This window comes from Aulonocara stuartgranti (genome assembly GCF_965226115.1).
Source record: "Aulonocara stuartgranti genome assembly, chromosome: 8".
In the NCBI taxonomy this organism is placed as follows: Eukaryota; Metazoa; Chordata; class Actinopteri; order Cichliformes; family Cichlidae; genus Aulonocara; species Aulonocara stuartgranti.
In genome coordinates, this window is record NC_138959.1 from 31,512,562 (window position 1) to 31,526,544 (window position 13,983).

Below are 13,983 nucleotides of genomic sequence, written 5' to 3' on the forward strand. Positions count from 1 at the left end.
TCAAGCAACTTAAAGAAGTCCAGACGCTTTTCTTTGAAAGCTCCTTTGACTATCAGAACGTTTCCCAACCAGAAGCCGTGGGTGGATAAAACCATCCGCGATGCTCTGAGATCCCTCACCGCTGCCTACAACACCGGACTCGCGACGGGGGACATGGACCCGTACAAAGCCGCGTCATATGACGTGCGGAAGGCATGAAAGAGGTGAAGCAGCAGTACGGGAAGAAACTAGAGTCACAACTCCAACAGAGTGACTCTAGGAGCCTGTGGCGGGGACTAAAGACAATAACGGATTATATAGGGAGTGCAGAATTATTAGGCAAGTTGTATTTTTGAGGAATAATTTTATTATTGAACAACAACCATGTTCTCAATGAACCCAAAAAACTCATTAATATCAAAGCTGAATGTTTTTGGAAGTAGTTTTTAGTTTGTTTTTAGTTTTAGCTATTTTAGGGGGATATCTGTGTGTGCAGGTGACTATTACTGTGCATAATTATTAGGCAACTTAACAAAAAACAAATATATACCCATTTCAATTATTTATTTTTACCAGTGAAACCAATATAACATCTCCACATTCACAAATATACATTTCTGACATTCAAAAACAAAACAAAAACAAATCAGCGACCAATATAGCCACCTTTCTTTGCAAGGACACTCAAAAGCCTGCCATCCATGGATTCTGTCAGTGTTTTGATCTGTTCACCATCAACATTGCGTGCAGCAGCAACCACAGCCTCCCAGACACTGTTCAGAGAGGTGTACTGTTTTCCCTCCTTGTAAATCTCACATTTGATGATGGACCACAGGTTCTCAATGGGGTTCAGATCAGGTGAACAAGGTGGCCATGTCATTAGTTTTTCTTCTTTTATACACTTTCTTGCCAGCCACGCTGTGGAGTACTTGGACGCGTGTGATGGAGCATTGTCCTGCATGAAAATCATGTTTTGCTTGAAGGATGCAGACTTCTTCCTGTACCACTGCTTGAAGAAGGTGTCTTCCAGAAACTGGCAGTAGGACTGGGAGTTGAGCTTGACTCCATCCTCAACCCGAAAAGGCCCCACAAGCTCATCTTTGATGATACCAGCCCAAACCAGTACTCCACCTCCACCTTGCTGGCGTCTGAGTGGGACTGGAGCTCTCTGCCCTTTACCAATCCAGCCACGGGCCCATCCATCTGGCCCATCAAGACTCACTCTCATTTCATCAGTCCATAAAACCTTAGAAAAACCAGTCTTGAGACATTTCTTGGCCCAGTCTTGACGTTTCAGCTTGTGTGTCTTGTTCAGTGGTGGTCGTCTTTCAGCCTTTCTTACCTTGGCCATGTCTCTGAGTATTGCACACCTTGTGCTTTTGGGCACTCCAGTGATGTTGCAGCTCTGAAATATGGCCAAACTGGTGGCAAGTGGCATCTTGGCAGCTGCACGCTTGACTTTTCTCAGTTCATGGGCAGTTATTTTGCGCCTTGGTTTTTCCACACGCTTCTTGCGACCCTGTTGACTATTTTGAATGAAACGCTTGATTGTTCGATGATCACACTTCAGAAGCTTTGCAATTTTGAGACTGCTGCATCCCTCTGCAAGATATCTCACTATTTTTGACTTTTCTGAGCCTGTCAAGTCCTTCTTTTGACCCATTTTGCCAAAGGAAAGGACGTTGCCTAATAATTATGCACACCTGATATAGGGTGTTGATGTCATTAGACCACACCCCTTCTCATTACAGAGATGCACATCACGTAATATGCTTAATTGGTAGTAGGCTTTCGAGCCTATACAGCTTGGAGTAAGACAACATGCATGAAGAGGATGAAGTGGACAAAATACTCATTTGCCTAATAGTTCTGCACTCCCTGTATAGCACCAACGAACGCGGCCGCGCGGAAGGCAACGGCGGCCACTCAGGCGAAGAGGGTCCGGGGGCCGGCCGTGCGGAAGGCAACGGCGGCCACTCAGGCGATGGCGGTCCGGGGGCCGGCCGCGCGGAAGGCAACGGCGGCCACTCAGGCGATGGTGGCCGGCCAGTAGCCTAGCCAGCGGTCTAGAAAACGGCCGCTTAGCTCCAGACCCAAACGAGGCCGGGCCAGGCGAGGCTGAGGCCACAGCAGGCGGAGATGATGAAGCCGGGCCAGGCGGAGATGATGAAGCCGGGCCAGGCGAGGACGAAGCTGAAGCCGGGCCAGGCGAGGACGAAGCTGAAGCCGAACCAGGCAAGGACGAAGCTGAAGCTGAACCAGGCGAGGATGAAATTGGACCAGTCGAAGCTGGAGCTGAAGCTGAAGCTAGACCAGGCGAGGATGAAACTGGACCAGGCGAGGCTGGAGCTGAAGCTGAAGCTAGACCAGGTGAGGATGAAACTGGACCAGGCGAGGCTGGAGCTGAAGCTGAAGCTGGACCAAGCGAAGCACAGGCAGAAGCTGGACCAGGCGAAGCACAGGCAGAAGCTGGGCCAGGCGAAGCACAGGCAGAAGCTGGGCCAGGCGAAGCACAGGCAGAAGCTGGACCAGGCGAGGATGAAGACTCTGATGAAGCTGGACCAGGCGAGGATGAAGACTCGGATGAAGCTGGACCAGGCGAGGATGAAGGCTCTGAGGCTGGACCAGACGAGGCTGAAGGCTCTGAGGCTGGACCAGACGAGGCTGATGATGAAGCTGCAGCCGGCGAGGAGGATGATGAAGCTGCAGCAGGTGGCTGGACGGGCTCCTCGGGCCCCCCAGCTGATGAGGTAGGAAGCTGGACGGGCTCCTCGGGCCCTCCAGCGGAGACATGAGACGAAAACCGGAGCGGTCCTTCGGACCCTCCGGCGGAGACAGGAGACGAAGGCCGGAGCGGTCCCTCGGACCCTCCAGCGGAGACTAGAGACAAAGGCCGGAGCGGTCCCTCGGACCCTCCAGCGGAGACTAGAGACAAAGGCCGGAGCGGTCCCTCGGACCCTCCAGCAGAAGTCAACACTAAGCCAGCAGTCATGGAGTCTTCTGGCAAACACAAAGGCAACTGGCAATGCACTGAGCACTGGCTCTGCCCAGGCAACGCTGACATGGTGCAGTTCTCAGGTGGCTGCATAGACTTCAGGGGTCCAGAATCAGCTGGGGACTGAGACCTAGCCTCTGGGGAAGCCCTGGAGCGGCAAACTGTGCCAATGGCGGCTGAACCGCGAAAAGCCCCTTGAGGTGATATTAGACTTTCTCCCTGCATGGAGTGAATGAGTGAAACCGGGGATACTGGAGCCGGAGCTACTGGGGCCTGCGCTACAGGCGGCACTGGAGCTACTGGGGCCTGCGCTACAGGCGGCACTGGAGCTACTGGGGCCTGCGCTACAGGCGGCACTGGAAGGGACACGGGTGGCTCTGGGGCCTGCGCTACAGGCGGCACTGGAAGGGACACGGGTGGCTCTGGGGCCTGCGCTACAGGTGGCACTGGAAGGGACACGGGTGGCTCTGGGGCCTGAACTGGAAGGGACACGGGTGGCTCTGGGGCCTGAACTGAAAGGGACACGGGTGGCTCTGGAGCCTGAACTGAAAGGGACACGGGAGCCTGAACTGAAAGGGACACGGGAGACTGAACTGAAAGGGACACGGGAGACTGAGCTGAGGGGGACACGGGAGACTGAGCTGAGGGGGACACGGGAGACTGAGCTGAGGGGGACACGGGAAACTGAGCTGAGGGGGACACTGGAAACTGAGCTGAGGGTGGCTGCGAGGGAGCTAACTGAGCTGAGGGTGGCTGCGAGGGAGCTAACTGAGCTGAGGGTGGCTGCGAGGGAGCTAACTGAACTGAGGGTGGCTGCGAGGGAGCTAACTGAACTGAGGGTGGCTGCGAGGGAGCTAACTGAACTGAGGGTAGCTGCGGGGGAGCTAACTGAACTGAGGGTAGCTGCGGGGGAGCTAACTGAACTGAGGGTGGCTGCGAGGGAGCTAACTGAACTGAGGGTAGCTGCGGGGGAGCTAACTGAGCTGGGAGTAGCTGCACAGGCGATACGCAGCTCGCGTTGACATCCGCCACACAAAACACAGCCCCTGAATGAACAGTCACGTTGTCTGGAAAAGACACAGAGTCCTCACTCACCACAGCCGGTAAATTAGAAGTCCGAACGTCCGGCTGTGGGGTGGCGCGTCGGCGGCGCGATCGGCGTTTCCTCCCCGCAGACGGCTCCGACGGGCCGGGCAAGATCACATCCGGCGAGTCGGGCAGCGAGGCAGGAGTGGCTGAGAGAAGGTGAGGTGTGTGCTGGAGAAAAGCCTGCATGGTCGGAGGAAGCGATTTTAGAAGCCATGGCAGGCCGGAAAAGAGCCGTTGTAGCCGGCTTTCGACGGTGCGGCGAAGCTCCTCTGGAGGGTTTTCAAGCCACAGCCCGAGGAGAATCTCCACGTTATATGTAACGTCGTCCTGGAGCTCCTCGGACGGATTTACTGCTGCTGGGTCCATGGTGGCTGGTTCGTACTGTCACGGATTGCCGAGGCAAGCCGTGTGGAATGTAGGAAGGACCCAAAAGGCAGCAGCTCTGGTGCAGGTGAGTGTTTATTAACAGGGGTGGGTAAGTACAAACAGCGGTGGCGACAAAACATGAAACTGGAAACCTAAACTGGGTAAACTAATAAGACAAACCAGAACGAGGATGCAGGGAGGTCCGGAGAAATACATATGGGAAGACGCAGGGAGACCAAGGGGAAACAACACAGACGAACCAGCAATTACTAAGACAGAAAATACAACTTAAATACACTCAGAGAACACAGGGAGATTACACACAGGTGGGAAACACAGCTGGGAGTGATTAACATAACGAGACTAGGGAGGCAAACTGAAAACACTCACATAAGACGCAGACCTTCACAATAAAACAGGAACACACGGGCAGAACAGAGTGAACACTAAACAAAGGAAGAACAGAACCAAAATCGAAGAGAAAACAAAAAATGCTGGGTCAAAAGGACCCAGGATCATGACAAAGACTGTGTATTCAGGTCCAGTGGTGTCTGTGTCAATCCTCTATTTGACCTGGCTCCTACTGTTAAACCCACAGTAACTCACATTTGTGACTGTGATTTTATACTAGATAAGCAGATACATTCTGTAATTAAGTAAGCGTCTCTTTGCGTCTGGAATACTGGAATGCACTTCATGTTGGCCTTAGCAACTATTTCCTTGCTCGCATGCAATTGGTCCAAAATACTACTGCTGGCCTTTTAAATGGTACTTGCAAACATGAGCACATTGCCTCTCCTAGCCTCCTCCTTCTTTCAGGATCCCTTTTAAGATTTTATTATTTATTTTAAAATCTCTTAATGGATGAGTACCACGCTATATATCTTCCTGACTCCATACGATCCACGGACCAGCTGTTCCTGGCAGTCCCAAAACCTTAACTAAAAAGCAGAGACAGTTGATCTTTTTTAGCTATAGCCCCTAAACGTTGGAGTTACCTTCCTCCCCATGTTAAGACAGCCCCCTTGTGGCCTATTTTTAAATCTTAGGAACGAGTGGTGTGATCTTACCTTGTGTCTGTGAAGGTTCTCAGTCATCCAGGTCATCGTAGTCAAAGGAGCTTGCAAAGAAAAGCGTCTTGACTTCTTTAAGTTGCTTGAAGACGTTTCACCTCTCATCCGAGAAGCTTCTTCAGTTCTAAGGTCAAATGGTGGAGAGTCCCAGATATAAACCTAGTGGGAGAAGCCATCTATGTCCACTGTGAGCGACCATCTTTGAACAGAGGCGGGGGTTTACGACGCCAACTCTCTGCCATCTATAATCCAGTTTTGAGATCCCTTCCCAGACGCCTTAACGCCCACTCACATCCTGGGCCATCTGACCTCAGGAATTCGCATGATAAGGTGGGGCCAGGTTTCACAATGAACACACCCGAAACTCTGGCTGATTGGGACCCACGCCCAGTTTCACACCTTGGCTCAGGCGATTAGAGGATCATCAGGGGGTCCTTTGGTCCCTCTGTGGGGGGTTACTCCCACTAGGTTTACAGTGGGCCAAAAAAGTATTTAGTCAGCCACCGATTGTGCAAGTTCCCCCACTTAAAATGATGACAGAGGTCAGTAATTTGCACCAGAGGTACACTTCAACTGTGAGAGACAGAATGTGAAAAAAAAATCCATGAATTCACATGTTAGGATTTGTAAAGAATTTATTCGTAAATTAGGGTGGAAAATAAGTATTTGGTCACCTCAAACAAGGAAAATCTCTGGCTCTCACAGACCTGTAACGTCTTCTGTAAGAAGCTTTTCTGTCCCCCACTCGTTACCTGTATGAATGGCACCTGTTTGAACTCATCATCTGTATAAAAGACACCTGTCCACAGCCTCAAACAGTCAGACTCCAAACTCCGCCATGGCCAAGACCAAAGAGCTTCGAAGGACACCAGGAAAAGTATTGTAGACCTGCACCAGACTGGGAAGAGTGAATCTACAATAGGCAAGCAGCTTGGTGTGAAAAAATCAACTGTGGGAGCAATCATCAGAAAATGGAAGACATACAAGACCACTGATAATCTCCCTCGATCTGGGGCTCCACGCAAGATCTCATCCCGTGGGGTCAAAATGATCATGAGAACGGTGAGCAAAGATCCCAGAACCACACGGGGGGACCTGGTGAATGACCTGCAGAGAGCTGGGACCAAAGTAACAAAGGTCACCATCAGTAACACACTACAACGGCAGGGAATCAAATCCCGCAGTGCCAGACGTGTTCCGCTGCTGAAGCCAGTGCATGTCCAGGCCCGTCTGAAGTTTGCCAGAGAGCACATGGATGATACAGCAGAGGATTGGGAGAATGTCATGTGTCAGATGAAACCAAAGTAGAACTTTTTGGTATAAACTCAACTCGTCGTGTTTGGAGGAAGAAGAATACTGAGTTGCATCCCAAGAACACCATACCTACTGTGAAGCATGGAGGTGGAAACATCATGCTATGGGGCTGTTTTTCTGCCAAGGGGACAGGACGACTGATCCGTGTTAAGGACAGAATGAATGGGGCCATGTATCGTGAGATTTTGAGCCGAAAACTCCTTCCATCAGTGAGAACTTTGAAGATGAAACGAGGCTGGGTCTTCCAACATGACAATGATCCAAAACACACCGCCCGGGCAACAAAGGAGTGGCTCCGTAAGAAGCATTTGAAAGTCCTGGAGTGGCCTAGCCAGTCTCCAGACCTCAACCCCATAGAAAATCTGTGGCGGGAGTTGAAAGTCCGTGTTGCTCGGCGACAGCCCCAAAACATCACTGCTCTCGAGAAGATCTGCATGGAGGAATGGGCCAAAATACCAGCTACTGTGTGTGCAAACCTGGTAAAGACCTATAGTAAACGTTTGACCTCTGTTATTGCCAACAAAGGTTATGTTACAAAGTATTGAGTTGTATTTTTGTTATTGACCAAATACTTATTTTCCACCCTGATTTACGAATAAATTCTTTACAAATCCTACCATGTGGATTCATGGATTTTTTTTTTTCACATTCTGTCTCTCACAGTTGAAGTGTACCTCTGGTGCAAATTACTGACCTCTGTCATCATTTTAGGTGGGGAACTTGCACAATCGGTGGCTGACTAAATACTTTTTTGCCCCACTGTATATCTGGGACTCTCCACCATTTGACCTTAGAACTGAAGAAGCTTCTCGGATGAGAGGTGAAACGTCTTCAAGCAACTTAAAGAAGTCCAGACGCTTTTCTTTGCAAGCTCCTTTGACGATCTTACCTTGTATTTATTATTGTTTGTGTTGCTTTGTCTTGTGTTCTTTTGGTGATTTGTACAGTATTTTGTCCACTGTTGTTTTTAAAAAGTTCTTTAGAATTCTATTGTATTGGATGGGTCCATAAATCAGCCCCAAATACTTTACAGTTCAAATTAATTGCATGTTTTCCTAACTCGCTTTTGTATAACCTAGCCAAGAATAGCTCAAATTACAGTTGTTCCTGCTGCAGATACTGGTGTGTTTACATGTTTAGTGTATTTATATTTTTGACAGTCTCACACTCACCACAGACATCAGTCTGTCGGAGTGTGTAGCACTCAGTTCACAGCAATTAGCCAAATAAAATGAAACATGGAGCTAATTAAAACTATTACTTAGATCTAAAGATAGCCCACATAGCAGACAGGTCTGACCCGAACCTGGTGTCAAGCCTGCACTGCTGGCTGACTTCTGGCATGGGTAAGTGATATGTCATCCAGATATGGGCCAGGCCTGGCGTAGATGACACTGTTTATGTGATGGCATGCCACATCTGGCCTGATTGTGGTTGGTTGATGTGGCCCAGGCTCATAGCATTCTGACTGACTGGTGTCATGGCAGGGTGTATGTCACCCAGATGTGGGCCAGGTCTGGCAATGATGGCACTATTTATGTTCCTATTTTCCTATTTTAGTAAGAAGACCCAAATGCCATGTTGCAATACTATACTGCTATGGTAGCCAACGTTTCAAATGCAGGTTTATCAGGTTTGTGAGTGTACACTTTATCCAAAACCTAGCGAGGGTTTACTCATGTTTACTACTGGGTAGCTGTAGCTCAGGAGGTAGAGCAGGTCACCGACTGATTGGATGGTTAGTGGTTCGATCCCTGGCTCCTCCAGTCTGCATGTCAAGAGTATGAATGTGTATGAATGTAGTCGTGAAGCACTCAGTTTAGAAAAAGTGTGTGTTTGGGTGAATGTGGCATGTTGTATAGAGCACTTTGAGTAATCTGTGAGAGTAGAAAAGCGCTATATAAGAATCAGTCCATTCACTGTCTGAACAGAGTTTTGTCATGTTGCTTTTGCACTATTATGTTCTGGCACATGTTGTTATTACATGGCTTGATTAAGGTACACATTAGGCTGACATCTGGGGCCAGAGCTGAAACTGTTCTGAGCCAGCACAGGGCTAGCAGTGTGTCTGCACCTGGCCTTGTGCTGGCCCATGTGTGGGTCACCACTGGCCACCAGATGTGGGCCACCAAAGGGCCATCATTCTTTGCGATATTTGGGCCATGTGTAAGCACATTGTGTGGGCCAGATCCATTTTGCTATGTGGGAAGCTGTAGAAGCCAAATGCATGATTAGGTGAGATCTGGCAGGCAGTTGCAGTGGTGGTATGCATACTAAGAAAACAAATAGCCATGATGGGGTGTTGCTACTCAACTGCCTACTACCTTCCCACGGTGCTCATTTTTCTCGAGTGCAGACATATTCACTCAAACCTCTTTATTACTATGATCAGCCAAACACATGATTAAACAGCACTAAGAGTGAATGGATAATTTCCTAATGCTACTATTGGTACAGACTACTTGTCTTTTTTTAAAGATGGTTTTAAAATACTTCATTTTCCAGCTGGAGAAAGCAGTAGGGGATTTTCCTAAACATAAATAAAGTATTTCTTGTGTTATAGTCTAATTATTTTCTCCGTCTTTCTTTCTCTGTCTTTATGCCCCACCCACCTTCTTCCCTTCTTCAGCAATTTGGAAAGATTTTAGACGTGGAGATTATTTTTAATGAACGAGGCTCCAAGGTAAGTGCAATGTAATAAAACGTTCACGAACACACCTCAAACAAACATAAAATGTTCCTGCTGATTGTATTTGTCCCGTTTCCTGTGTTTCTCTTGCAGTCCTTCACTTCTCTCATTGTCATCACAGCTCATTCCTGCTGCCTAACAGTAATTACTGTCCTATCAGTGACATGTTCCTCCGGGCGGCTTCGGCACTTTACTTACCTGCTGTACATTTGGACAAACAATGAATCTTTGCTATTTTTTAAGATGACAGTAGGATTCTAGTATTCTTCGTGTCATGGCAGAACTGGACTGGTAATCTTGTATACTGCGCATTTGCCCAGTATGCTGACGCATTTGTTAGCCGATGGGTTAATATGATTTTTTATTCTTTTCTCGATTTAATTGTACAGACTACAGACCAGTCACTGCACACTGAAAGCAGCCTATTAGTCCATATGTATTCCTAACACTGGATTGTCCAACCCAACCTCCTCCCATACTTCCCCTGTGTGCTCGTGCACCTTGTTGAACAGAATTTAATGTACCAGCACCAGTTGTGGAGAAGTGCAGGATCGTCCCAATAAGCAAGTGAGGAAGAGACCACTTGAAGCAATTTTTATTCTTAACCTGTTTGGTTTGCTGCTAATCACAAACAAGCACAAGCATGTGTTTTGGACTTTTAACTGTATTTTCAAGTTTTACAGCTTTTCCTACTGATAAAAACCTCCCATGACCATTCATACTACACACAGTAATTAGGCAATAAACAATTAACTTGTTGGAACCCAATGCCACCGATAGCGAGGCGAAAGCGAGAACATGTGGTTTAACAGGATGAACCATCAGATCTGTTATTCCAATATAGAAGTGTGATATCCACAGAAGCATCAGAATCTCAGCTAAAAGCCCACAAAACCATGTCAACAACCACCAAACAGCTAAAACAGCAAATGATTAAAGAGCAGGTACAGATTCCGCAAGAAGATGTAAACACAAAGCGCGGCAAAACACATATGGACATGCAGTCAGGTGCTGACATTTTACTGATTCTGAAACTGCAGGTTTCACTGAACCAGCAGCAAAGAAGATCAAAACTACACTTCATCTTTGAGTAACATTGTAATGAATTCATTCTTACTTTTGCTTTCTTCCTTTCCCCTCAATAAATTCCTGCACAGCTCTATCTCTCAGTTTAATTCCCGCCAAAAATCTTTATTTTCTGCATTATTTGCTTGCTTAATACACCCCAATCCACTGCTGTGTGCAGTGTTGTCAGTCGCTCTTTTTGTCCCCCAGAAATTACATCTGACAAGAAAGACTCATTTCTGCTATTAAACACCAAAGAAATTTCAACTTTTGCAAATTATGCCAAATTAAAAAACACTTAGCTCTGTCTCTAATAAAAACTCTGTAACTTTGTGCAAAAACAGAAAAGTTTCTGTTGAAATGTCTCTTTTTTTTTACAACTACAAAAAAAATAAAAATAAAAACAAAAAACTGTATAGTTCCGCGTAATGAGCTACCAAAACTTTTTCTGTAATTTTACACATTTATTTTGTTAAAGTTCAAAGAGTTCTTTGTCATAGCAAATTTTCCTTCATCATGTAGAAAAACTGTTAAATATGTATCTTTTTTGCACTGACAGAAAGAGATCAAAGGGGCTAAATGTGACTCGCAATGTAAAATGAGTTTGACACCCCTGGTCTAAACCTAAAGGTGGAGCTACAGGTTCACTTCGGTTTTATTTATGTTGCACTTTTTGACAACAAAAGTTTTCTCAAGGTGCTTTTGATTGCAAGAGAAAGATCCTACACTATTGGAGAGAGAATCTCAATTATCATTGGAACACCTATGAGCAAGTACAATTTCAAGTACCATTGATCGGTTTGTCTTGTAGCCAGACTGACACAAAAATCGGGGCTCTGTTGAGCCAAGCATTCCTTTAATGTGGTGGTATGGTACAAGGTGTTCGCAGGCCCGCCGAGAGATATAATCTCTCCGGCATGTCCTGGGTCTGCCCCGGGGCCTCCCCCCAGTGAGACTTGCCCTGAACACCTTACACGAGAGGTGCCCAGGAGGCATCCCTGTCACATGAGAGATTCACTTTTACACTCAGCTCTCTCTACAACACGACGGACATCACTGCAGCCACAGCACCAATCTGTCTATCAATCTCCTGTTCTCCTGTTACTTGTGAACAAGACCCCAAGATCCTTAAACTCCTCCACTTGGAGCAGGAACTTGTCCCTGACCTGAAGTGGGCACTCCACCCTTTTCCAGCTGAGGACCATGGCCTCAGAGTTGGAGGTGCTGATTCTCATTCCTACTGCTTCGCAGTCGGCTGTGAATGGCCATCGCCTGATGAAGCCAACAGAATCATATCGTCTGCAAAAAGCAGAGATGAGATTCTGAAACCACCCAAGTGGAAGCCTTTCTTGGCTACACCTAGAAATTCTGTCCATAAAAGTTATGAACACAAATACAACAAAATAAAACTAGTACCGGTACCGAAAAAAAGAAGATTTATTCATAACACACGTGAAAAGACCCAGGAAAACCGAGTTAACGATAAAAACGATAACAAAATAATGCTGAAAACTGATAAAAAACCCTGAAAACTATACATTTCACACCTGAGCCTCAACTCTCGCGGCCCGGTACCAAACGACTCACGGACCGGTACCGGTCCGAAGCCCGGGGGTTGGGGACCGCTGGCCTAGAGTGTCCTGTTGCCACATGTAACCCTCATGCTCAAACATGGTGTTTGTGATGGACAAACTGTGGTTTGTGCAGAAGTAACAAAACACCGCTCAGGTTCAGATCTGGCAGGCCGATTGTCCCAGTCATGTCCCTCCAGGACTCACTGTTATTGCCCACATGAGCTTTGAACTCTCACAGTGGGATAACAGACTCCTCATGTTCAGCCTCCAGCACCCTGCCGAGGGACTCCAAGAAGGACGGGTACTCTGAACCATCATTCGCTGATAAGCACAGACGACCGTCATAACCCGTTCCCCAACCCAAAGGCGCAGAGAAATAACCCTCTCTTCTACCAGGAAGATTTGAATTGCTCTTTTCTTCTTCACAAACAAAATTTAAATGTTTCTGAGTTAACTTCACTAATTAGTTCCACTAATCCATCAACATGTCTTTTAGACCCCAATCCTGCCAGATTGCTCAAAGAAGTCCTGCCGTTACTGGCAGTATTGAAACCTTTACTCAAAAAGCATCTCTAGACCCAGCAGTCTTAGCTAATTATAGGCCAATCTCCAACCTTCCTTTCATATCAAACATCCTTGAAAGAGTAGTTGTCAAACAGCTAACAGATCATCTGCAGAGGTTTATTTGAAGAGTTTCAGTCAGGTTTCAGAGCTCATCACAGCACAGAAACAGCTTTAGTGAAGGTTACAAATGATCTTCTTATGGCCTCTGACAGTGGACTCATCTCTGTGCTTGTCCTGCTAGACCTCAGTGCAGCGTTCGATACTGTTGTCTATATTTTATTTCTGCAATTATAGCACGCTGTAGGTATTACAGGTACTGTGTCGTGGTGGTTTGAATCATATCTGTCTAATAGACATCAGTTGATCCAAAATGTTACAGAAAGAATACTGACAGCATATTTCTCCTATACTGACGTATCTTCATTGGCTCACTTATAAATCCAGAATTGAATTTGAAATTCTTCTCATCGCATTGACCTCATAATAACATATCACCCGAACAGAGCACTTCGCTTCAGACTGTGGTCTTATTTGTGGTTCCAGGAGTGTTTAAAAGTAGAACGGGAGGCAGAGCCTTCAGTTTTCAGTGTCACAGTACTGTGTCTGTGACCCAGTGTTGTGTTTTTTGATTAATTTATATTCTTTGATTTAGATTTAGATTTGATTCATGGGTTTGGTTCTTATTGTTCTTCGTGTATGTTAGCTTCTAGTCTTTAGCTTTCTGTTACTATGCCTTTCCATGTTGCACGTTTTATGTCCCGTCACGCTTGTCTCCATGTGTCCCCAGTCTGTCATGTCTCCATGTCTCAATGTCACGTCTGCGTCTTTATGCTTTCTCATGTTTCCTGGTTTACTTTGACAGTCTGGCTCCATACTCACTGTTTTCACTTTTGCTTCCCCTCCTTCTCGTTATGTGTGATTACCAGCTGTGCTCTTCACCTGTGTCTCATTCCCTCATTACTCCCTTGTGTATTTAAGCCCTGTGTTTTCCTCTGCCCGTTGTCGCATCATTACCTCACAGTGCTCCTGTTTTCCATTGTTGTTTCTCGTCAACTCCTAATCTCTAGTTTCTTTGTTTCTAGTTTCCTGGGTTCTTGGTTTCCTAGTTTCTAGGTGTTATGCTTTGTTTCTTGTATTTAGTATTTGAGTTTTTCACAGCGCCATAAAGCTGCCTCCTTTAGTTCATCCCCACGTGTCTCGAGTCCTGCATTTGGGTCCTACATCCTGCCTGCCACAAGACTAAGCATGACACTGAGACCCCTGTTCTGTGATAGC

General features: G+C 46.8%; 1 protein-coding gene and 1 long non-coding RNA gene across 7 annotated transcripts in view; one reads left to right on the forward strand and one right to left on the reverse strand.

The window, feature by feature from the left end:
- LOC309713627 overlaps positions 1 to 7,728 on the reverse strand; it is a 102,924-nt gene extending 95,196 nt beyond the window's left edge. The window contains exon 1 of the long non-coding RNA XR_014278626.1: positions 7,293 to 7,728. This is a non-coding gene — a long non-coding RNA (uncharacterized lncRNA). The remainder of the gene's footprint in view (positions 1 to 7,292) is intronic.
- The window catches only part of rbfox3a (RNA binding fox-1 homolog 3a), a 184,315-nt gene that overhangs the window by 118,322 nt on the left and 52,010 nt on the right, over positions 1 to 13,983 (forward strand). For 4 of the 6 annotated variants that reach the window (XM_082545386.1, XM_082545385.1, XM_082545388.1 and 1 more), the window contains exon 4: positions 9,446 to 9,499. The exons of 1 other annotated variant lie outside the window; for it this stretch is intronic. In XM_082545386.1, coding sequence (XP_082401512.1) covers positions 9,446 to 9,499 — 54 coding nt within the window. Of the gene's footprint in view, positions 1 to 9,445; positions 9,500 to 9,598; positions 9,647 to 13,983 lie in introns of all 6 variants that reach the window. One more of the 6 variants, XM_082545387.1, reaches the window with a different exon arrangement.